The sequence below is a fragment of the Cyclopterus lumpus genome, chromosome 12 (genome assembly GCF_009769545.1).
Source record: "Cyclopterus lumpus isolate fCycLum1 chromosome 12, fCycLum1.pri, whole genome shotgun sequence".
NCBI lineage: Eukaryota > Metazoa > Chordata > Actinopteri > Perciformes > Cyclopteridae > Cyclopterus > Cyclopterus lumpus.
The window spans coordinates 10221136-10245342 of record NC_046977.1 but is presented as its reverse complement, the minus strand read 5'-3'; the positions used below and the strand labels follow the sequence as shown (position 1 = coordinate 10245342).

General features: G+C 40.7%; 6 protein-coding genes across 6 annotated transcripts; 2 read left to right on the top strand and 4 right to left on the bottom strand.

Moving 5' to 3' along the window:
* Positions 1–236: 236 nt before the first annotated feature.
* ess2 (ess-2 splicing factor homolog) lies at positions 237–4081 on the bottom strand. The gene is made up of 10 exons (XM_034547548.1): positions 3679–4081; positions 3308–3476; positions 3092–3175; positions 2712–2881; positions 2294–2411; positions 2018–2151; positions 1825–1927; positions 1604–1713; positions 1389–1504; positions 237–1214 (listed from the first exon to the last, which is right to left on the bottom strand). Exons 1-10 carry the CDS (start codon positions 3829–3831, stop codon positions 935–937), a joined length of 1437 nt encoding a protein of 478 aa, XP_034403439.1. The 5' UTR covers positions 3832–4081; the 3' UTR covers positions 237–934.
* A 4519-nt stretch (positions 4082–8600) lies between these two features.
* Positions 8601–11352, top strand: si:zfos-128g4.1. Its single transcript, XM_034546893.1, has 2 exons — positions 8601–8828; positions 10455–11352. The coding sequence occupies exons 1-2, from the start codon at positions 8699–8701 to the stop codon at positions 11165–11167; spliced, it is 843 nt and encodes a 280-aa protein (XP_034402784.1). The 5' UTR covers positions 8601–8698; the 3' UTR covers positions 11168–11352.
* A 91-nt stretch (positions 11353–11443) lies between these two features.
* On the bottom strand, positions 11444–14710 carry rnf185 (ring finger protein 185). The gene is made up of 6 exons (XM_034546894.1): positions 14077–14710; positions 13520–13538; positions 13285–13397; positions 13149–13203; positions 12672–12789; positions 11444–12582 (listed from the first exon to the last, which is right to left on the bottom strand). Exons 1-6 carry the CDS (start codon positions 14253–14255, stop codon positions 12485–12487), a joined length of 582 nt encoding a protein of 193 aa, XP_034402785.1. The 5' UTR covers positions 14256–14710; the 3' UTR covers positions 11444–12484.
* A 185-nt stretch (positions 14711–14895) lies between these two features.
* LOC117740357 (chemokine-like receptor 1) lies at positions 14896–17009 on the bottom strand. The gene is made up of 2 exons (XM_034546713.1): positions 16736–17009; positions 14896–16629 (listed from the first exon to the last, which is right to left on the bottom strand). The coding sequence occupies exon 2, from the start codon at positions 16613–16615 to the stop codon at positions 15605–15607; it is 1011 nt and encodes a 336-aa protein (XP_034402604.1). The 5' UTR covers positions 16616–16629; positions 16736–17009; the 3' UTR covers positions 14896–15604.
* A 1238-nt stretch (positions 17010–18247) lies between these two features.
* LOC117740906 (iron-sulfur cluster assembly scaffold protein IscU-like) lies at positions 18248–20799 on the top strand. Its single transcript, XM_034547560.1, has 5 exons — positions 18248–18391; positions 19587–19700; positions 19841–19951; positions 20102–20180; positions 20282–20799. The coding sequence occupies exons 1-5, from the start codon at positions 18290–18292 to the stop codon at positions 20371–20373; spliced, it is 498 nt and encodes a 165-aa protein (XP_034403451.1). The 5' UTR covers positions 18248–18289; the 3' UTR covers positions 20374–20799.
* A 78-nt stretch (positions 20800–20877) lies between these two features.
* Positions 20878–23314, bottom strand: tmem119b (transmembrane protein 119b). Its single transcript, XM_034547559.1, has 2 exons — positions 22970–23314; positions 20878–22176 (listed from the first exon to the last, which is right to left on the bottom strand). The coding sequence occupies exon 2, from the start codon at positions 22158–22160 to the stop codon at positions 21327–21329; it is 834 nt and encodes a 277-aa protein (XP_034403450.1). The 5' UTR covers positions 22161–22176; positions 22970–23314; the 3' UTR covers positions 20878–21326.
* Positions 23315–24207: the final 893 nt, after the last annotated feature.

The window sequence follows — 24207 nt, the reverse complement described above, 5'->3', positions numbered from 1 at the left end:
TAAAATATTATGTCTGCATAAAATCCCTGGTTATGACAACACATTGACCCATGACATTGTAAATCTTGTGCGTGTGTGGACTTCCCCAACAGAACAACTTCCTCACATAATAAATCTAGCCTTTGAGAACCTGTAACCCCTAAAGCTCAAAAACTAAACAAAAATCCCAGACAAGACTCATTTAAAAAGTGTTTTCTGTACATTTGAAGCTTGCTTGAAAGGAGGAGGCATGAAGGTATTTTTTTACAGCTTTGTTCAACTACCAGTCAGAGGTACAGCAGATCTATTAACAAGGATGTCATGGTATTATTTGACCTTTTTATGTCCAACGTATCCAGTTTTAGCTTATATTTTAAGAAAACGGTTTGACAAATGTATAATGCTGAGCCCAGCTCTGCATACATTCATAATTTACATATTTGATTTAATTTACACATCAGGGAGCTGTCGAACTGAAGCCTTGCATTATATTTTTTCATTTTAAACACCAACACAATTGTTTGACATTCAGTTTGAGTCATACCTATAATGCAGTCCAACACTGAAATGACATGGCAACATGTATTGAGGGCTGGGCGATAGCTATTAGAAACAGGTACTGAATTATATGAAAATGTTATGCTGCTGGGTAAGTTGCTGTGTGGCATGGATACCATTTTTTAGAGTGGAAACAGCTGTACAATAATATATAAAACATTGCATTGGGATAAAACAAAAGAAAATCACGCTGTACAATATAATGTGGACACTGTATTCAACAAAGCTCTATATTAACCTGTTCCCTCAAAAATATATCAAATTCTTCATCCAGGCATCTGACTGAAAAGATGTGCTCTATAAAGTTGAGAAAACTGGGTTTGAACAGTTTATAATTAAGTTTTCCACATAATAATGTCTGTTTTGTACAATCCCAGCAGAGAACAGATTCTCTTACTTAGAAAAAATCAGCGGCTTTCCGTCTCTTGGGAAGTTGCAGCAGATTGTCCGTCAGTGATGTCAGGTCCTGAGAGCTCGGCGTCTTGGCTTTGGTTGGTGTTGGCGTTCCTGTCGGGGTGGCTGGGCCACCGAAAGGAGACTTGCAGCCAGTGGCTTGATGTGAGGGCGACGGGGTGTAACTTGCTCGTAATGCTTTGTCTGTGTATTTACTAGATGTCCGATTTACGAGCCTCTGCAGGGCGGGTGTGAGGGCTGGGCTCAGACCTTTAGGAGTAAGACTGCAACACAAAAGTTAATGTGGTCAGTTAATAAAATACTATCAATTCCTCACAACTGCACTAATAAAAAGGAAACTAGTAGCCAAAAATAATTTAAAAAATTAAGCTTAACGTTCCCTTTTAACGACAGGAGTTGACCGATGCAATAAATCAAGAGGGCAGAAATGTCTTTACCTTGCAAGGTTCTCCGTGACCTTTCGCAATGCCTCCTGTTTCTTTGCACGATTTTTAGCGGCAGCTTCGTTGGCCATCTTTAAACCCAGCCTCTCTCGTCTTCCTGGTTCTGGAATCTTTTAAAAAACACACACATATGCAATGTCAACATCTTACAACAACAAAACACAAATCAATCATTAATAAAGAGTTAGTTATCACTGGAGATTCAGTACCTTAAATGACGGACCATGATTTCTCTCAACAAATGGGCTGTCGGATCCATCCAGACGAAATGGGGTGCTCTCTATCTCACCCCAGGTCATCAGAGGCGAATCAGCTACACCTGAGGGGACAGAGACTGCTTTGAGAGATCTACTCCAAGTGTAAGATGAGCCATATACGGCACACACATTTAGTTTGATCCGTCTCATGACTGTAACCGAGTCCCACTTACCAGGTGCTGGGGATGGCATGTTTTCAAAACCATATCCATTCACTGTTGGGGATTCATGTGGAATGAGCTCTTTCCCATCAGGTCCTACTTTACCCTGTTTGAACTGGACCGAAAACATGATACATCAGCTACATGACTCTTGAATTAACACTTTTATTCAACTAAAGAATAGACTGCCAAGTGTAAAATGTACCTGTGCATTGAGGGCTGCAGCCTGCTGAATCTGGCTTTTGTTGAGAGCTTTGCTGAATGGGTCTCCGGTAAAGCGTGTGTTCTTGTGAACTACTTCCCTTGGCTTCTTAAAGAGATCATCATCGTCTTTAACACCTGATTTAAAAATATTAAAGTAAAAACACAAGATATCTTATTTCTCTCTCACAGTGAAATGTCATAAAGGACATGCCTCCAATGGGGATTAATGCCAACATAAATAAAAGAAGGAAATTCAATCCAAGTTTGATCTTCTTACCCTCTGGATAATACATCAAGGCATTCTTCGCTTTGTACTCCCATGTCTCAAGTCCAGCTTTGACACACTCGAGTGCTGCTTTCTCTATGGATGGTAATGCAAGGTTCTCTTCGTGGCGCTGAAAAAAATATCAGAAGTGTTTATAAATGTTTTCAATGTAGCCTAGATGTGTACCAATACTTTAATATTTGTCTGACTGACAGTTATCAACTGCAAACACAATCATGCAACACTTATTACCATCAAAGACTTTAATCCGACGCAAACATAACATGCACCAATTTGGTCAAAGGGAATATACTCAAAATCTAATTATGATCAATTTATAATACTTCTATGACCAGCACAGCTGTGATCCAAAACACATCATTCCTTTGCTTTTAATTTAATTTACAAGTTTAACTCTGCACACACATACCTGTTTGTATTCAGCCTCAGCCTCATATAACCAGGAATGCCTCAGCTTCTCCTTGTCCTCTGCCAGATCCATTATCTGCTCAAATGATGCATTATCCTCACTGGTATTTTTAGCAAGGAAGCGATCCAGAGCGGGCAGCTCTTTCTCCTCCTTATCATCATCCTTGTTCTCTAGAAATACAACATCAATAGAAATAGGGTTAATTTTCTTGTGAGTATTTGAAATTCCATTAATTAAGAGAATTACAGACTCAACATTATTTCAATAAAATAATTTGAGAGATTTCATTGTAGGACACAGATAAAGATAATAATAAAAAGACAGAACATTGCTGTGTTATCTGTTGTGTTCATCTTCATCGTAATAAAATAGATACTTACCCCCTTCTAAACCTTTACTGCCATGAGTGGAGGAGGGAGACCCGCAGCGGCCCAGTGGTGTCTCAAAGCTCGCTGGTGTCACGTCTTATATACAAAGAGGAATAAATGGAAAAAATTGGAATACACCTCATTTAGACGGAATATGTCATTCTATATACAAGGTATAACAACATGAAAATACAGGAGTCTATTCTATTCACTCCTCATACTACTCACAGGGGGCAGAAGATCGTGGTGTAGATTTGGTCAAGGATGATCCATATCGGATGGATATCTCCCTCATTCTTTCCAGGTCACCAGTTTCCTCCGCATCAAGATAGTCCTTCTGCGCTTGCAATTTAGTCACATCTGGGAAGAAGTCCCTCTGGATGATCTTTTCTAAACTCTGTCGGAAGTAGATAGTTCGGTTTATTTTGTAAAAGGGAAGATAATGACAGATAACGTTGGTGCAACAAAGAACACTTGTAGAAATTACATGTTTGACTCTTGAAAGCTTAGGCAAGTCTCAGTTTCACTAAATCTGGTTGTTTGATGTCGACAGACGGCTCGTCCGTCATGTCTCTAAGTTAGCTAACGTTAGCTGTTACCTCAATGTACTCCTCTTCGTCGAGGACCTTTCTGTGCAGCTTCCCTTTCTCGTTCTCGTTCTCGTGGGGTTGTTGCAGGAGAGCCATAGTCGAGACCGTCACAGGGACGAGAGTCCCAGACAACGCTTTCCTCACGCTGGCGCTGCCCTCCATTGTGAACCCTGTTAGCCTTCGAGGAGAACGGCTTCGTTTCAAAAAAACAACTGCGACTGATCAGAAACGAAAGTTGGCTTTTGTACTCGAGAAACACCGTCTAAGTATTTAGAGCATGTAGTTCATACGCGGAGATGTAGGTTAAAACTAAGCGAACGTCACTAGCTGTTACGTTTAACAGTTAGCTAGCTAGCTACCGTCGGCTAACTTCAGAACCAGCGTACAAACAACGCAGGACGTAAAGGCGACAGTTAATTACGTCACCGGAAGTTTACTGCCGCTCAGGAAATTTCCAGTCTAAAATAGAAAGACGGTTTAATAATCATATTAATTATATTATTATTTATTATTTAGTATATTTGAAGATGGGAATCGGAGATGGATAAAGATGTGTTGGTTAATTAAGTGCTCACATAATATTTTAGAAGAGTGTTTTTTGTGTTCTTCAGATCTAAGGTATTCACTACATAATGCGTCTATTACCATTTGTAAAGGAATCTGTAGTTATATTCGATCAAACATACATTAAATACATGTTCGCATTCATATTTGTATATTAACAATAAAACAACTAACGTTATATAATACGACAACATATACGAGAATAGTCTATAAGAAAAAAATACAAAATTAAACAATAATACTCAAAACTGTATTAAAAAATATGTATCTACCAAGCAATAGCCAGAGTTTCATTCACTCCGATCCCTTTTATTTACCCACCGCATAGAGTAATTACTATATATATATCCTAACCAAACTCCACTAATAATTGCCCCCCCCCCCCTAATTGATTATTACATATCAAACTGCCTGGAGGAGTTTTGGAGCAATTCTGGCGTGTTCACTGCATGTCAGCTTTTATATTGATATGACGCCCAACCTAGATATGTCAAAGCTTTATTTGTTATAGCTTTATTTGTTTGCAAGGACACTTTTTCACAACCAGTGCAAATAATAACAAATAACAAATTCCACGCTTATCTTTCAGGATTAATATTAGCATAGTGGCAATCAACCAATCAGATTCACAAATAGGCACCACAACTGTCACATAATCTGACTGACAAAATTGTGTATTTTCTAGAGATTTTCTCTAGCTATTATATAGCAGTAATATAGCTATTATATAGCAATACAAATCCTTGTAACCCCAGCTCACAGGCATACACATACATCTTCACTTTCAGTGCGGTGGTCATGTATAGGCTATAGAACAACATTTAGCTTTCTGTGCTTCCCACACAAAATGCTAGTCTTTTCTGACGCCTCCACTTTGCTCTTCGGTTTTTAAACCAAACCTACCGGTAGAGAAAAGTCATGTTATTTAGTTGTGATTCTTTTTATTCTGCACATTGTGTATTTACATTTAAATAAACAACAGCATTGGACATCATTATCAACACAGTTGATTTAAAATATGTCAAATTGACTTGAGCTTAGATGAAATTCAGTGCCATCATAATACTATACTCAAATAAAGTGTTTAAACTTGCACACATTTTTAGGAATGGTCCATCTTCCATTCGCTGGCACAATACGGTACTAAGCTGGGGCAGTCTGAACTAACCCTGTATCACGGTGAAAACATGACTATTATTTGTTGAGAGGCTGAACGTGTCTTACCTCTACTCTCTCTTCCCTTAAGTGTGTATGCTGTGCTAGTTTCTCCCTTGTGGTCACATCTGGATACTGGTTCTGCAGAAACAGCTCCTCCAGTGCATCCAGCTGCTCCTCTGTGAAAATAGTGCGATGACGCCTGGTCCGCCTTTGCACCTGACCGGGGGACTGCTCCTCCCTGTGAGCATCTCCTAGTCTGCATGGGTCTGTGAGCATCGCTTGAGCCCACCCATACTGACAGGCTGCAGGGAGATCTGATTTTAGGTTAGGGTGCAAAGTACACGTGTCAACAGAAGTGACTCTTCTCATAAAGAGAATGGGTTTGGTCTTACCTTCATGAATGAAATCAGTCTGGTAAATATCTCTACAGTGGGAGCAGTAGCAGCAGCACATGCAGGTATGATGAACAGCCTCTGCCTGGCCTCCGGCAGGACTCGCTGCCCTCTTTTTTAGTCCAGCTCCACATCGTCTGTCTCCATTAGTGTTGGGATAATTGCTCAGTATGTTTTCAATAGTGAAAGGAAACTTTTGTCTCTCTATCCTGATCACTCCATCCATCTCCAAAGAAATTCCAATAAAACACAAGCTGCAATGATCACAGGATATTGACAAGCTTTTCGTTAGTTCAGGCTCAGCGGCTCCTCTGCTTCTCCTCCCTGCACAACGGTGTGTCGGGCCCTTATAGTGAAAATGGGAGGCTAAAAAAAAAAAAGTAAAAACTATAATCCCCCTTGTGGACCAGACACATAAAACGGTTGAAACTTAATTCCTAGCTAATCTGGGCAGTTTTGTGAAGAGGTTAGGGAGGACGGCAGATTCAGTTAATCTTGCCTCATTCTTTTCTCCAAAAGAAATCAGATTTCACTGCATAAAATGAGAAGCGGAGAGCTCCTAAGATCCTTATTGTTGAGGTTTTAGAGAAAAGGGGATTGCTTGGTATTAGAAACCTGGATTTAAAGATAAACGCTTTTTTTTTTGGTGTGGCCAGAGACTTGTGTTCTGCTGAATTTGAGGATTAGCTCTGAAATTTATTTCATAATGTCGCTTTTACCTTTTAGCTTTATCAACAAGTGATCCTGTGCAAATAAATAGATATTTTAAATAAATGACACAAGTTCAGGCTGCACTAACAACAACAATGCATACTAATTATACACAGTTTAATTAATGACTCATCTTGCTTGTGATGTGTGGTGACACTAATAGATCTGCGCGTATCATTACTCAGAAAACAAAAATGGTAAAAATAAATTCAGAAAAGGGGTGGTCTTCACTATCATGCATCATGTGTCTTATATGTGTGGTGCAGTCTTTCAGCCTCACTTCTCTGACAATGTGCACAGCTGATGTAAAGCTATTACAGGTTAAATTCATCCCCCACAACAAATCCTGTGATTTCATACAAAGTAATACACCTTTTTTTCAGAGAATTAATGGATTTCCACAATCTGTCTTAAGCTCCTCTTATAAGGGCTTTTGAAAACAGATAACAATAAACACCATCCCATCCTTTTCACTTGGGTTTAATAGCATCCGGATTGTTGATGTATAGTTTGCGGAGCATGTGAGATCGCTATCTAGCAGATATTGTGGTCCTCAATAGAAGCAATTGTATCACATCCACATTGGTTCAACCAGTTCAAAATTCATTACTGGGGATTACAATGATAACGGTTCATTTTTTTGTTGTAAGAGCAATATTTGGTACAAGAGGTAAAGTTAAGAAAAGCCACCCCCGCCCACATGGCTGATACAGATGTTGTTGATATTTAAAGAGCTGCTTGGATGGCTCTCTTAAATTTAAAGTGATTTTCACCTGTAAAACGGTGGCGCATCAGAAATGGTTCTACCCAACGCCCTGTGGCTTTATAAGGCCATTTACTATGCTACAAACACACAACACAAGTGACAAGATGGACAATACTTAGAAGGTTTTTTAAAGTTCTACTTCCTCACTCCATTGTAATTGCTTCATGCCTTTCCTTGATGTGATACTATGTTTTGAAGACAGTATGCTTATTATTTCTGGGAAATATTACACTGTTATAATTCCGAATTGCAATAAAAACACAATTGATTATGGACACAAATCAAACCAGTACAATCCAGACACAGGGTTACAAATACATTCACAACCTGATGATAAATGAGCAGAGAACCCCACATGGCATCAGTGAAAAAGCAGTGTCTCTGTTCTTTGCTGGACCCGAGCCCAACACCTCCTGGGGAATGGGAGATTGCAGCTGTGAGACCAGGACATGCAGAGGATCAACCTTCCTCTCTGTTTACACCAGACTTGCTTGTGCATGGAAATGCAGTAACTGTTGAAGGATCAGAAAGCGCTCGTCGGTGACACACATCAAGCAAAACAACCATGCGATTGCAGAAACTCCATATCTAATAGCTGCGTTAATACAAATATTATGTTTCTCGATCCTAATTTATTTTGCCTATACAATCTGAAAATGAGCTCTGGGATCAGGTGTGTAATTGTCCGGCTTCAACTTCACCCCGCAGGCTCTATGAACTAAGGGCAATATGTTTTGTTGTACCAGTATGCTTCCGATCTTGAAGGTAGAATCACATTTAACCCATAGATGTATGTTCTATTATGTAGAACTACTTTTGTAGTTAGTTTAAGTCTTTGTAGATTGCATTACACCCCATTTGAATAATTGTTACATCCTCACCTGATATATTCGACATCACAAAGCTTCACGATTCTGTCTCGTCCATTTTAAAATACAAATATCGGTCAGAGTTTATATCTTGTAAAAACAGGGATTTTAAAAAGTACAAATTGTGTCAAATGTAGCCTTCATGGTTTGACCTGTTAATTATTAATCAAACTGCAAACAGTTAGAGACAACAGAGGAGACAAGAATCATGACAGTAATCAAAAAGGTTTCAACAACAAATGCTTAATAAATGCCATGCAGAGGGTCGGCTTTTGAACAGGCTCATCATGGTGACCTCAGAGATGTTTATGTTTGCACCCTAGGGTGCTGCCTCCAAAAAAACTGAAACGACCCCTGTTCTCTACCCGAGCAGCAAAGGAGGCCGACACAGAGTCGTGCGCCCCCACGTGACAGAAAGACGACAACGCCCACCGTTGAACGGCAGAGCGACACCGCGCGGCAGGCAGCTCGCCACTCGCGATAACTCGCGTCGGGGCAGAAGCTGGGCGGAAAAGGCGGGAGAAGACTGCCGCTTCCGCGTCCGCGCGCACACACAACGCTGGGGCAAAATGGACGATAAGTTAATATTGGCCGTATTTAATTACCCAGAGCTGTACAATGTCACTTTGCCGAATTACCGCTGCACGGAAAGTCGGGTAAATGCCTGGAGAAGCATTAGCATCATACTGGGTCTCCCGTGTGAGTATTTCATTGTTTTTTGTTTATCACAACTTTACAGCCAGTTATTTCCTAGCCGACGTTGTTGTGGACGATTAAACACGCATACACAAGAGACCGGTATGTGTGGCTGGGAATTAGAGGTGTTTTACATATGTCTTATATGCCATTTTAGTTTAAAATAAATTTGTTTCGGTATCCGCGCGAGCACAGCCGCTTGGTGCAGATGCAGCCGCGCGCACCGTGCTAGCGGTAGCAGCCGCGGCTCGCACGCTGTAGGCCGCGCTGCATCGAACGGCACGGCACGGTCCGGCTCTACCACGGCGCCGCGTGTCCAACACGGCACGGCGGAGGAGGAAACATGCTCAGCGTCACGGGCGAGGTGTATTCACCGAGCCGCGTGGTTCTTTTTTTCTCTCTTTTTTTTTATCGCTCGTAAACGGCACGAGCTTCATAGAAACTGGAAGCGCGTGGACGCGGCACCACGTTATGAGATAAAACATGTCAGAGCCATGCGAAGATAATCAGATACATGGAGTCATGGTGGAATTATGACGAGGCAGCACATACCATGGATGAACTAACAATGACCTCCAGACAAGACCCACATAAAGATTAATACATTTCGCCTTTCTTCATGGAATTGTATACAGACTTAAAGACAAAATATTTATTTGATTTTTTTTTTTTACTTTGACAAAGTTGTGTTTTTTCTATATTTGTTTGTATCCTATTAACTGTTAAATGCATTCAATACACCCTGGCCCTTTAGTCAGGTACAATACATCCTTTATATTTGAATATAATCCGATAAAAACATATTCTACACTTTGGAAGATTGTATAAAAAAGACATTAATTCAACTAAATGATGACTAAGCCAAACAGCAGAGCATATAATAAAAAACACAAAACATTATATGTTCTAACTCCTGTTGGAAGGATTTGTTTGGGTTTGTTTTATTGTGTAGTAAATTAAATATTTGGGGTTTTGGACCAAAAACAAGTGAACATGTCATCTTGGGCTCCATGGATGTCATTGGCCCACTCTTTATATATTTTATAGACGGTTAATTAATTAATAAGCAGAATAAATGGTAGTTTGATCCGATATTGACAATACTCCTTAATTGCATTATTGTCGACGGTCTCAAAAAATAAAACAAACTTTACAGAGGAACAATTGAAGTGCTATTGCATTGGTTTGCCTGGTTTCCATTGTATAAAACTATAGAATCCAATGTTATTTAAAGGATATAGCTATTATTTGGCTCAGCCTGTTGTATTTTATTCTAGAATAGAGATGACAATCCACATATCAAGTCTTAAGATCGGTATTACTGGCCAACTTCAACATATTAAGAAAGCCTATATTCTATAACAAACATGTGTTGGGTGAGGCGAGAAACACACTTGTCACAAGCCATTTGTGTGTCTGCACCCATTTAACGTCTGTGGAGCAGATTGCACATCTGCACAAAATGTCTGGGAATGTAATTCTTTGGGGTAAAATATGTTGATTGTAATTGTTTCAAAAACTATGTGGTAAAAGTTCTCATTTTGGTTGCCAACTTCTTATGTTCATTCCTGTGCATTGTATCTTTATGAAACGTCCTGGTCCTAATGCTCTGATATTTCACCTCTTTAGCCGAGGAGTGTAAAAGAAAATGGAAGAACATGAGAGACCGGTACTTGAAGGAAGTCCGAATGGAGATCAAAGGCAAGAAACAAGGAGAGATTGCGCAAAGCCGATGGAAATATAGACAACTTATGAACTTTATCGCACCCTTCACTGGATCAAGAAGTGGTCTGGCAGACATCTGCAGTAACAATGACGACGACCACGATAATCTTGACAACGAATCTGGCAGTGTTGAGAGAGAAACCACGTCATCTGAGGCAGTCAAAACACCGCAGTCCGCCATGAAGGTTCCTGTGAGTCAACCTGACCTCAAGCCCCAGGTAGCCTTTGTGACGCAGATCCCTTCCATGTCTCAAGACACACAGATGACCCAGCTGGCTGTTCTGGCTAAGATGCCCTCGAGCCCACAGATCGGCCCCATCAGCAAAACTGGACGAAAACGGCGCCTGATGCAAGAGTCACTTTCACGGTCTTCTTTTCCCAGTACACCATCTCCCACGAAGTGGCTGGTCAAAGACAATGGCACCTCAGTGCCCAACAGGCCACGGGACGAGGACGAACTGTTTCTTCTGAGCTTTGTCCCCGCTCTGAAGCGACTTGCTCCACAGAAAAGGTGCGAGACAAAAATAAAGATCCAACAGATTATGTATGAAGCGGAGTTCAACGTTGCACAGTCTGGATCTCAAGAGAAACGGACGGAGCCAGCCAAGCTGCACTAGGACAAACAGACTTCTTTTATACTTTGTGCTTTATAAAAACCTCTTCTACAAAATGAACCAAATATCTATTTTTCTTTTTTTACAGCAGTGGTTGAGGCTGAAGTACATCCTTTTTTCTTTTTTTTTTTAAATGGGAAATTCTAACAATGAAGAATAACTAAACAAGTTTGAGTTTTTTCACACAATTGTGGTTTGGCTTGCCTTGATTTGCATATTTAGAGCAGTAAGAAAACAAAGACCTGACATATTTACACATTAATAGGACAACAGACAGACTATGATTAACATCTTTATTTACATAGCTTTACTGTCAATAAGGTGAATTCACATTTAGAAAAGTGGTTTCATGTTGAAACAATCTAATCCAATCTTCTTTTAAGTAATTATTTAGTAATAATCTATATTATTTTTTTACATATAATTACAGTGACAGACAACTAAGCAAAAAAAAGAAAGACGAACATCCTTTTGCAAAAGGAACACCGGTTCATAATTTAATCTTTCAACTGCTTACATGCATCAACACATTTTTTTTTTTTACCTCAACTAAAATAAAGAAAAAATGCTCAAAATGAGTTTGATTGTGGTACATTTGTAAGATCAGGTAGAAGGATTTAAAAACAAAATTCTTAGTACATTAGTGATCAGAAACAAAATGGAGCTCGTATTCAGAGCATAATTCAGTAGGATTCTTTGCAACAATAAAAAGAATTATGAATATAGGCTAAAAATAAATTCCCATATACAACATATGGGTTTGGAAATGTGAATTTGAATGTGAAATGTGAACCAACATCCAAATTGATGAGCACAGGTGGTCTTATTTAGTTTAGCAGAGTATTTCTGTAAATACAATGATAGTACCAAAACAATACTCAGACTACCGAGAATGATCTCTTCCCATTTCTCTGACCTGAACATCCTGTATGAGTCTGATCCAAAACAACAACAGAGAGACAGAAATGTTGTAAAGAGCAGCATGAGGTTTGAAGCCACCAGCTGTTAAGAGTTACGGTGATGGAAATATAACAAATAATTTGAGTATGTTGCTTTTTTAAATCAACTGTGTTAATGAATTAATACTTAGGCACCCAAGTTTGTGGTTCACTTCGACAGTTGTTATCTTGGTATTAACGTATGTCTTTATTTTGGAAAAACTGGCATCTTTCAACTCAAACATGGCTTTGTCAAGAAAAATAAGAAAGAAATAAAGTTACCAGAAAGGAAGTAAAATCTCATTGGTGATAATGTGCCATATAATGTTGCATCTCAGTCAAATGATTTATAGTTGTCCGAAGAAGTTGTCTTTACCTGCATTTATGCAATCAGCAGCCAAAACATAATCACCAGAGCGACAAACAGGAAGAGTCGAGACAGAAACTGTTCGTCAGTGTGCTGCGGCGTCCCAGGGGCTGCTGTTTGGGAGATTGTTTAACACAGGTCATTTAATATATTGTTGGTAAAAGACAGAGTGATCATGGTGAACTGTGTTGCACAAAAATACCTGGAGGTGGTCTGCCGTCGTTGATGTTAAAAGCTGTCGCAAAAATACCAAATGGAAAGGCACCAATTCCAAATGACATTTGGAAACCCCCATCTCCAAAGCCAAACCCTTGAAAGCCCTGTAGGAACATGCATTTCATCATTAACACAAAGACGTGTGTGTCGAGAGATGTGACGCAACAGCCAGTGAAATTTGTGATCATTCTCAAGAGACGTCTACACCTCAGCGCTCAGCATTTAATAAACCCCAGAGGGACATGTTCTCCTGTTAATGGATACAACATGTTTGCTCTGCAGTACCTACATCATCCTATGTAACGCTTTCATCATGAATGCATGTTACTCAAAAAGCCGACACTGAAAACTACATGAAGCTGCCCAAGATGTTTGGAATTAAGAAAGTAGTGACCTGGCACAAAGTCATGCTATCAAATACTTTTTATATGACTATTTAAGTATACCTGTGAAAAGTACTTACACCACGGTTTTCTGGCTCAGGCCTTTGCCCTTGTGGTCGAGGAGGGGTTCTTTCTCTAGAAAACAAAACCACATTTTTAGTTTATGCATTCATAGCAGTTCTTATAGACACTTTGACCTGACACAAAAGCACCCACCTGGGGTCTTGTTGACCTGTGCTTCCTCGCCCATATAAGGGGATTACTTTGTCTCGGCTGATGCCCGCTTTACATACTGGACACACTTGTCTGTTGGGTCTGGTCTCCAACCACTGCATGAAGACAAAGAGATACTTAGGACCCGGCTGTCTGCATCAGTAAAAAACGCTCAATAACAATGCTTGTCATTTGAAAATAGTGAAGAAGGGGAAAATAAAAGTTGGGTTCAGCTTACCTGATGCAAGCAAGGCCAACTGATTGAGAGAAGGTTCAAAGCAACATGAAAGTTGACAGGGAAAAGGTTTGATTAGTAAAAACATTGTTCCAGAACAATCTTGCTGTGCAAAATATACATTTGCTGGAAAGAAAAATGGCACCCTCATATCCCGTGTCCACGAATGAAAACAACGTGGTTAAATTGAGGGTGAGCTCAGCTTCTAAAGAAAAAAGGAAGAGCAATGGCTTCCTGTCAAGTGGATTTAACCTGACTTGCCCTGAAGGGAAAGAGTACAGCGAGTTATATGTGAAGGGATGCACCGGGCTCAGAGGATGGAGAGTATATATGCAATCTAAACATGTCTGCTGACACATTTACTCTACACTAGTATTTACAGAACACACTTTGTCAACATTAACAATAGTAATGTATCCCCAAATTCAAGTGACCCAATGATCAAAGATAAGTAGAACAAGTGAATGAATGACATTCCTGCGAGTAAAACAAGTTAATGCCCGAGTTGGATCACAGTGCTGACCTGTGACCAGGAGTCACAAACAGTAGCTCGTTCTCACCAGAAGAGGTGTCCACACAGGCTGATCACTGCGTCCTTAGCGGTGTCCAGACAGATATTACACTCGAAAGTGCTGTCCTGGTTGCCCCCATCGGCCGGAGTCGAGCTGCTGGATCCGGGACTCGGGTTCTCAGTGGCCGCGGTCGAGCCCGGGGCTGGGGGGGGTGCCGCGGTGGCCATTTAAAAATAGATACACTCAACAAGAGGGGAGGGGGTGGGGGGCACCCAGCGCTTCAAAATAAGTACATAGAGAGGCCCCGCGGATCGGGGTGTATAGCTAACAAAGAGGAGAAGACGAGAGACGGAGCTTATCACAAATAAGTATTAAAAATAAGTGAAATCCGATCAACGGCTGCTAGCTCACGCGAGCTCCCATCGAGAGACGGGGCTGCTACTGAGTTGCTAACGTTAGCAAGCGAATAAACTGACAGTTTGACTGTCAGACAGATGAACGGAATCCAAAGTGACGAAGGGCTAATACACAATTATTTATCCAAAGTGTCGTTTCGACCCTAATGTTCTAACTGAAAATCAAAACTTGTAGCGAGAAGTTGTGAGATATCCGTGCGTTCGGTTGCATCACACATCCGCAGCTCGGCGTTAACGACGTTAACCGGTAGTGCATCCTGGGGAAAGCGGGGGGCGTGGCCACAATAGAATAAAAATGTGGATTATGGCGCCCTCAACTCGGTCTATCAGGTGCCTACGACGGACAAGGGAATCCACCAATCAGGCATCAGTATCTTTTTTTTATTTTGATCTAAGAATGAGCTACTTCGTTCATGTATTTTTCCATTTTAATATAAAAATGTCACAAGAGCATGTTTGATATATTTAATTTGCTTAAAATAAAACAAGTACACAAATAAAATACATCAGGAGGAGCCTCCTGTTTGCTAATAGGGCTACATTTATCAAAAGGAACATTTTACGTTTATAGAATAGAATAAAGTTTCAACATCACATACATCATTCATTTGTTTACTTTGTTTTGTAAATTTGAATATGCATCAATTACTCATTTAGGAATCCATGTATTTGTGTTTTCCAGTGTTGGAATGTTGTTGATTTAAAAGAAGGCACATGGTTTTGATAGTTGTCTCACTGTTTTAGTTCACAGTTTCTGAACAACCAAATTCAAATATATTGTAAAAGATTAATTACATTTAATTCAAAATAGCCTTAATAGCTTGTTCGGCAATTTGAAGCAAGCTGGTTTGCAAAGATAACAATAAACAAGCAATTCATTCACACTCATAAAAACAATTTGACACAAAAAATGTCTAATCTATAACCAACACAGTTCAAATGACAAAACGTGATCATTGTGTTGTGCAAATGTGATACTGTGTAAACAAATCAATGAGATTATATCATCATTATGTATAAATCATTGACAACTGAATATACAATATACACAGGTAAAACATACCATGACATATGCTTTTGTCAATATCACCATGCTCTTAAATCATGTTCTGTCCTGTGAAATACTGCTTGTCATTGATGACTAAGATTTAAATTTGATTTTAGATCATTTCCATTGGCTTAGACTTTGAGGGATTGAGACCACCTGTCCGGATTTCCTCCGCCATTGCATCCTCTATCCTTGATGTCAAAGACCGCTTTAGGATTTGTTTAAAGTTATTACCAATGAACACATAGATAACTGGGGATATTAAACTGTTTGCTGCAGCCAGGGTGCCCCCCACCTTAAGGCCAGCTTGAAGTACATCCAGGCTGTGGTTCTTCAAGTCTGACTCCAAAAGAACAAAGCTATGATAGGGAACCCAGCAGAAGAAAAATGACAAGATGAGTACCACCATGATTTTGTAAGGCTTTGTTGACTTGATGGTCAAACTTCTCAGCTTTACACAGAGCACTGAACTGCAGAACACAATAATTAGGAAAGGAATCAGGAATCCGCAGATGAATCGAGTCAGAACCACTGCCTTGTGTCTGGAATGGTCCCTGTAACTGGTGTAGCACTGGGTGACTGAGTCGTGGACTGTGGTTTGTCTGAAGATCAGCGAGGGCAACGTTAGGAGTGCAGAAAGGACCCACATGAGGACGACAACTCCAAATGCTTTCCGCACAGTCCGGTGGTTATGTGACCACACAGGAAAAGAAATCATTATACAGCGATCAGCGCTGATCAGAACCAACAGAAACACACAGCTGTACATGTTGAGGAATAGGGCAGAGGAGGTGAGCTTGCACAAAACCAGTCCGAACGGCCAGTGGGAGGTGATCATGTAGACTACTTCCAGGGGCAAAAATGCACAGAACAAAAAGTTTGAAATGGCCAAACTGATGTACCAGGTGGTGATGACGGTTCTTTTCATTTTCCATCCACAAATCCATATCACTAATGAATTTCCTCCAAGGCCAATAAGCGATATAATAATATTGACTGCTACCAAAAAATGCGACAAAGAAGACTGGGAACTTTTGAAACTCATTAGTTCAGTTGTGATGTTGTGGTTCTCCGTTTCATTGTCTGGGGTGTAATCCTCATATTCAACATAATCCATATCCATGCTGGTAATGTTTCCTGAAATATGTGGCACAATATATTTATTTACACATAGATGATCACAATTGTTGATCACAAAAATATACTTTATATACATATATAAAACATGTACTCAAGTACTCACGTTATGTCTCGACGCAGAATAAATCACTTTAAAGCGCTGCCTTCTCTTCCTCTTCGATACCACTTCTCATTTCTGTTTCCTGGGCAGTGTTACTGACGAAAGCAACATCCGAATTGACGTGCCATGGAAGTGAGAGTCTGCCGTCCTCCCACTTATCAAAAAATATATTTTATTTTATTTTGGGTGAGACCATTTTCAGCTGCTCAACATGGTTTAAGTGGTCCCAGAGGGCAAAACAACCACAGCAAACTATAATGAATATCTGTCTTACAACAGCCTTTGTGTTAACTGTTGCAATATCATAAAGGAGATCCCCTTCACAACCACACCAAGAGACAAAACCACCAGCGGACATCCCTGTAACCCAGGGAGGGCCTCCACCAGTTTACCAGAAGTGTGTAGTGTTTGCATAACTGTTGTAACTCAAGGATAATATTTTTTCGACTATCACTCCATCATGAAAATCTCACATCATCATGACGTGTACCCATATCAAAATTAAAAGTCAATCACAAATCTATGTGTTAGTGATCATATATTGCCCATAAAATATAGCACACGTCTGTGGCCTGCTTGCTTTTAAATCCAAATTGATCATTTGTGAAAATAAACATCTATAATTTATCTCACTTAAGAAAGAATATTATACATAACTACTAATATTAGCAATAAACCTCTTTTATCTTTAATAGAAGCATATTACGCGGATGATAGAGTATTTTAGGTGATTAAGAAAGCCAGTACATGGCACATTTTTACATTGGCAGTGTTGTAAGTATAGTTCCCTAAAAACCATATGATGCAGTTATGTAACAGAAAAAATGCGGAGTAAATCATTTTCAGTCAAAGACACAAAGCAAGCGACTAACAAATCGGTGGGATTTTGTTTTCATAAAGTCAATACCAATTCCCTGACGTCCATTTGTTTCATATGACTTTTTAGCATTGGTGGAAGAGTATTAACAAGTAAAAGTCCTACATTCTCAGTTTGATCTCAATAAAATACTGAATTATTAACGCTGTAATCAAAGTATCTAAACTAAGATACTTGTCATGCAGAATGGCCTACTTTGTAATCTGAATATCATAATGCAGTGTTATTATGTATTTATTTGCCTTCTGCTTTCAATTGAAGACTTTTAAATTACGCCAGTGACAATAAGTAACATTGGCTACATTACAGTACATTGACCAAACACTGTACTAACTACACTTTCAGGTATTTGTACGAGGCCTACCTCAATATTTCTACTGTCATTTACTGCTCAATACATTTAAAGACGTCACCTTAGGCTCTGGGTGGTTGTGCTATTTTTTACTAATCGACTAATCCCAATTTTTATTTTATTGCACTCCAACTTGAAATAAAATGTTCACCATGGGGTTAACTAACGTACATTAGACAAATATAGTTACCCTCCACTACTTTGCCTAAACTGGACATGCGCAGAGGGGATTGTTTTCACCCCTCCCTTTAAGTGACGTGTCGGTCTCGAGGCTTCGCTAGATCCTCCCCTCTCTGATCAAACTGCGCCATTCCCCTTGACTGTCAACATGGCGAATACCGTAGCTAACAAGTGTCTCAGTCCTCTGGCTTTCCTCGCCAGGAGGATCTCTGCTCCAGAGTTCATGACCCAGTGCTGCTACCACAAGAAGGTAAAACTCCTTTAGTCCGTTACAGCGTCACTAAAGGAGGCCGGTGTTACACCGTGTTAGACCGTAACACACCGGGGGTCACCGCGTGCTAGCTGCTGTTTGGCTAATGTTTACAAATATTCACATGCGCTTTTGGTAGTTCTAGCTTAATAAGAGGATCAGGAGTAGGTGAACGTGGTCACGCGGATCAGGTTATTAATTAGATGCAGCTGTTTAAGCATGTCGCTGGTTTTCTATCTGGTTGTGTAACGTTATACAAATATCCAAATGTTACATCACTGGTGTCATATGGGTTACAGGTCGCACACCGAGCGGAGTGTGACTGGTTCATGCCTGCTGGTCAGTAAATTGAAGACGTCACTTATCTGCCACTCAGGGTGCCAAAGCTTTAATACTTGAATTACATCCGATTAATACGCGTTAAGCAGTGTGCTAAACCTGTACATGTTCTGTTGTATACCTTCATAAAAAGTGTATCTTCATCTTAACACAACATCCTTAATCACCTGTTCAGGTTGAGTTTAATGTTGTGATGTGATCATTTGATGCAACATTGCATGCGGATGCAATCAGAAGCAATTATACATTCGAGTTAAATTGGTTTATGCTGGTAAACAGAATCTCTCTTTACGTTTGAATGATTTAAAACAGAATATTCATATTTTGGTTGTGAGGTAACATCCCATCTGGAGAGAAAGTTGTGTATTTGCTATCTGGAAGATGTATACTAACATGTTCCTTAACAAGCTGGAAGATCATAGTGATTTTGTTTAACTAATTGTATTCTACACCACAGAATTAGTTACAAATTGGAAAGATAAAAAATGTGTACAACTTACTTTTGAGAACAATATGTAGTATAATTCACAATATGTGTATTAAATGTAGTCCTCATAGGATGTTTTGCGATACAAGCTCAGCCATTTCATATTGTTTAAGTCAGCAGGGACACGGGGAGGAGGGCAGGAGTTGGTTTAGTTGACAATGAAATCCTGTTTTTCAATGTCTCTTACGTAACGGTGAATACTTGTAGTTGTATAACAAGACTCCTTTTATAATTGTCCCAGGATGCTATTGTTGTTTTACTTCATCACATTTTTCCCAGGATGGTGGAATACTCAACAACTTGCTAAAACCCACTTTGACACGTTGTTTTCTTTCCAAACATAATATTTCCTTTATTTACTCTTTGAAGGTGGTGGATCATTATGAGAACCCGAGAAATGTTGGCACGTTGGACAAAAGCTCCAAGAATGTTGGGACCGGTTTGGTTGGCGCTCCGGCCTGTGGCGACGTAATGAAGCTCCAGGTATGATTTTGTGTGTGTGTGTGTGTGTAGTTATAGTTCTCCTGTTAATTTACAGTAGAGGAAACTGTTATTTTACTCCAGTGGTTATATTTTGAGTTATTTTCTCTTGGACATTTGAGTAAAACTTTTACTTTTGGCAGATTGAGGTGGACGACATGGGGAAGATTGTGGATGCTAAGTTCAAAACCTTTGGCTGCGGCTCTGCTATTGCCTCCAGCTCTTTGGCCACTGAGTGGGTGAAGGGCAAATCTGTGAGTTAACGCACTACAGACACTTCTTTCTCTGCCTCCTTGGAGTGTCATGTATTGCTTTTCCTATTCTTATTCATTCTGCTCTTCTCATATTTGATCATTTACTGGAACGGTTTCGTGGTTCCACTAACTGTGGGCTTTTCTCTCCAGGTGGACGAAGCTTTGCAAATAAGGAACACTGACATTGCCAAAGAGCTCTCTCTTCCACCGGTTAAACTTCACTGCTCCAGTAAGTTATTAGAGATTTACAATGTTTTATGATTATCTTCCTTTCCAAACTGCTCCACACATGTGTGTGTATATTTAATGGGTTGAATTGTTTCTCATCAGTGCTTGCAGAGGATGCCATCAAGGCTGCCCTGGCTGACTATCGCCTCAAGCAAAAAGATGACCAGCAGGAGGCAGTCAGAGCCAGCAGTTAAACAGAGCACTCTGACTCTGAGCTGGGCGCCACTGTTTGCGTCCTGCTGTCAAGAGGAGAAGTAACAGTAGTCCAGAGTCCTCACTTTCCTGCAGTATTGATGAGTCACACCTAGTATGTTGATGACCAGTACACCATCGTAATCGTCATCCCTCCGTAGCAGTGTCCCACCAGGCTTTCTATATTAGTCTGAGGTCCTGTAACCCTGCATACTGTGTCTTCTTAGCCTGTCATGTAAATGCAGAAAAAGCAATGTTTGGGCTGTTGGTACAAACGTGAGCCTTATTTTTGAGATTGTGTTATATTTTAAGATTGTGTGCTTGGGGAGTGTTTAGTTTGAGGGATGTGATGTAGACGGGGATTATTCTATCTGCACCCTAAGCACTGACCTTTTGGATATGCAATTAAACAAAGTGGCTTGAAAGGGTCCACTGGTTTTAAGTGTAATATATATATGATTAGTTAGTAATGCTTTGTTGACTGTATGCAATAAAAGCATCCTGAAACCAAAACATTTTTCTCAGGCTGTGGTTTTCTATACTTTACTAATGTTGAACATGGAAACACTGATCTGTAAAACATGAGACCATACCACACCGTGTTTACTGAAGGGACCTCTATGCAGGAGTAAAGGAATTCAATGCACACTGAGCGGGATGTCCTTAAAGAACACGGAAAACCTCCCAACCGGATGTTAATGAGGTTACTCGAGACCTGTTTATAATATGGTATGAAAGATATATCCAGTCGGTGCGAAGCAACAGGTTGCTGCATGCATTCCCTGCACTGAATATAAACACGTCATTGCAACAAAACAAAATAGCACCCAGGATTTGAATTTAGCAACCTTTCTACATTTCCCTTGATACATCTTTGAAAAGGTTTGCTGGACACATTGCTACTCATGGATTAAAAGCCTAACAAAAAATACATTCAAGTCAGTGATCAGAATAGTTAGAAAGCAGTTTTCTCTCCTGCGATGAGCTGGAGTGTAGCAGAGTCATTGTGAATATGCAGAGAGGGGGGACGCAGACTCCTGCCAGTTAAAGGTTCCTGTGAATCATCTTCCTCCGGAGGATTCAGCTCAAGGCTTCCTGCCGCTGCTGCAGCTGCTTCACTGTCGGAAAGCCCACACGGATCCTGTTCCTGAGGGAGACTTGGAAGTTGCTGGTCCAGGATGCTGCCATCTGGATGAGAGCTGTCCTCAGGCCTGCGGTCTGCTACTTTCTGACTGGGATCCCTTCCCTCTGCAGCATCAACACATTTATTTGGTGTGCGCAGCCTCTTGGCAGCCCTCATAATATCTGCCTGCAGCTGCTTGTGAGAGTCCACTGGCTCACTCTCCTGCTCAGGAGCGGGTTTTTCCGGCACTTCATTAAAGAGTTTAGCACCTCCGGTTTTGTCCCTGTGGTCCACGTACATTTTTGAGGGGAAAGAGGAAGGGTAGTAGGCATTGACTTTGTGCCTGCGGCTCATGATAACTGCCCCACAGATAAGAAGAAAGACAAGAAGGATAAAAGAGCCTGCAACAAGAATAATAAGTATGTTCTCCTCCAGAAAGTTCACAACTCGATTCAGAAAGTCTGTTTCCACATGGGTGGGGCCAACAGGTGTGGTTTGGTACTCAGAGGAAAGGTTGCTGGTGGCCAGAGAGGAAGTTAAGAGGCTGAGATCTTCCTCATCTGTACTTCCTTCTAGAATACTGTATAGCGATAGAGGTGTGGCAAAGCTGCGGCTGATGCAAAACACCACACACAGACCAGTCAGCTGAAGGCCCATCGGTAGCATGGTTTCACCTCAGGATCTGTAAACGACAGTCAGTAACGGAAACATCAGTGTGAAGACAGTGTGTTTGTCGAGAAGCAATGAGCCATTGGGGGAACATATGAACTGCATCAAACCGCCAGAGTTTTATACTGTACTTATTTCTGCAGGGTTCAAAATTGGGTTGGTCATTAGTCTTTGCTGATTCGTCATAAAGTTAAATCAGCTTTATCCCAGATCGGTCTGATCTTTTTACTCATTCAGATTAAATTACACTGGTATTGGCTAACAGATATTTAAAAATTTCAATTGGGGTGAACTGGCCCTTTAACACAGCTTTAGTTATTTATTTGAATCACAATCAGCTCACTGCTCAGTCTGTGTGTCAGCAGCTCTCACACTTTTATTCTTATTCTGCTCCATCTGTGTGCAAGCTGGGCAACATGAGCCTCTGCTCTCATCTGGAAAAAGGGGGTTGGGTGTTTTTCTTTCCCTTTAGAATTAATCACACACTCACCCCAGACCAAATATACATGGCCACACATGCCTGTGCACATGTGCATGTAAAGCGAAGGTCATATGCACACACATGCACACATGGAATTAATCTCTTAAATTACAAAAATGGAAAAAGGTATGACCTTGATTCTGTCTTCGGTCCACTGTAATGTCTAAAACTAACTTTTGAGTTATCGTCGTCTCAGGCTACTTCCTCAGGCTGCTCTGAAGGCATCATGATGCTGTCGCATCAGCCTCTTCAAAATCGACATGTGAACAAGAAACCCCAAAAGGTGCCCAACATTCAAAGAAAAAACTCTAAATACTTTACTCACCATCCACTGCGGCAGAAAACGTTTCTCTGTGAGAGTTTCCTTTGATGGAGGATGTGTGAAACCAATCTGAAAAAAAGTAAACTGAGAGAGGAGCGCACAGCAGAGAGTTGCAAATCCTCCGTGAGCCACACTACTTCTGCAGTTTCAGATTTCAGACTGGAGGTCTGTCTGGATCATGCAAAAAATGTTGTTCACCAGGAGGACAAATCCCTCCTTCTGCCTCTCCACTGTTCTCCTCCCCCTTCAGCTTCCTAGAGACTGTCTGAGCTCTCCGGCCTGCACGCAGATTGTTCTTGTTAGGTAGGAGCCTATAATGTGCTGTGGGGGCAGGGGCCCTCTCCTCCAATGTCCTGCGTGGCTACATGGATATGCAAGGCTAAGACAACACCGGCGGAATGATCAAAAACAACGACGATAAAACATTGCGAACAATCCCTCCAAATGTGCAACACGTGCTCTCTTTTGAAATATCTCTCCATGATTTCTGCAGAAAGAGCCTCTGATTGACGGGCTGGCCTTTTCATCAACCTCAGCCTCTGACACTGATGCCTAACAGCAGTCCTGCTGGGACAGAACGAGTCAGAGTAGCAGCTTGTGAGAGTGATCAGCTCTGCCGGAAGATGTTAATGTTTCCTGTGCAGACAAAACACCCGTAACAGTCAGAAGGGGTCTTTTGCTCCAAGAGCAGGCAATTAAAGTCAGACGGCGTGTGTGACCACTTCAGGGAGAGAGTGTGACTGCGTATACCAGTGAGCCCGACAAGTGATTGTGTATATGCGCAAATGCATTTTTGGCAACTCTACTGTGTTTGTGATCAGTCAAGACAAGTCTAACTGTATATGGTCATCAGGAGAATGAAATGAAGTCCTGCTTCTCCAGGTTTACATTTGTCTGAGCTCTGTTGATAGTCACCAGCGTTGGTTTCATAGCTCAACATGGGGGGGGGGGGAGGGGTGGGGGGTGTGGGGGGGGGGGGGGGGGGGGGGGCTCTGTTTTCTTTTCATAGGAAGGGAAGTGAATATGAAATCCAGTAGAAGAAAAGCCTTTTGTAAAGCCTGTCATAAATAAGGGAACTGACTTAGTCCACAGAGTGTGCTCAGTTTTATTGTGACTGTTTACCATTTAAAGACACATAGGACATGGAACACCTTTAGCAAAAAGGAAACAGAGCTTTCTTGTATTTTTACAGATTTTGACATGAGCTCTTGTGTTGAACATTTGCAGCACAAAGTTTATCT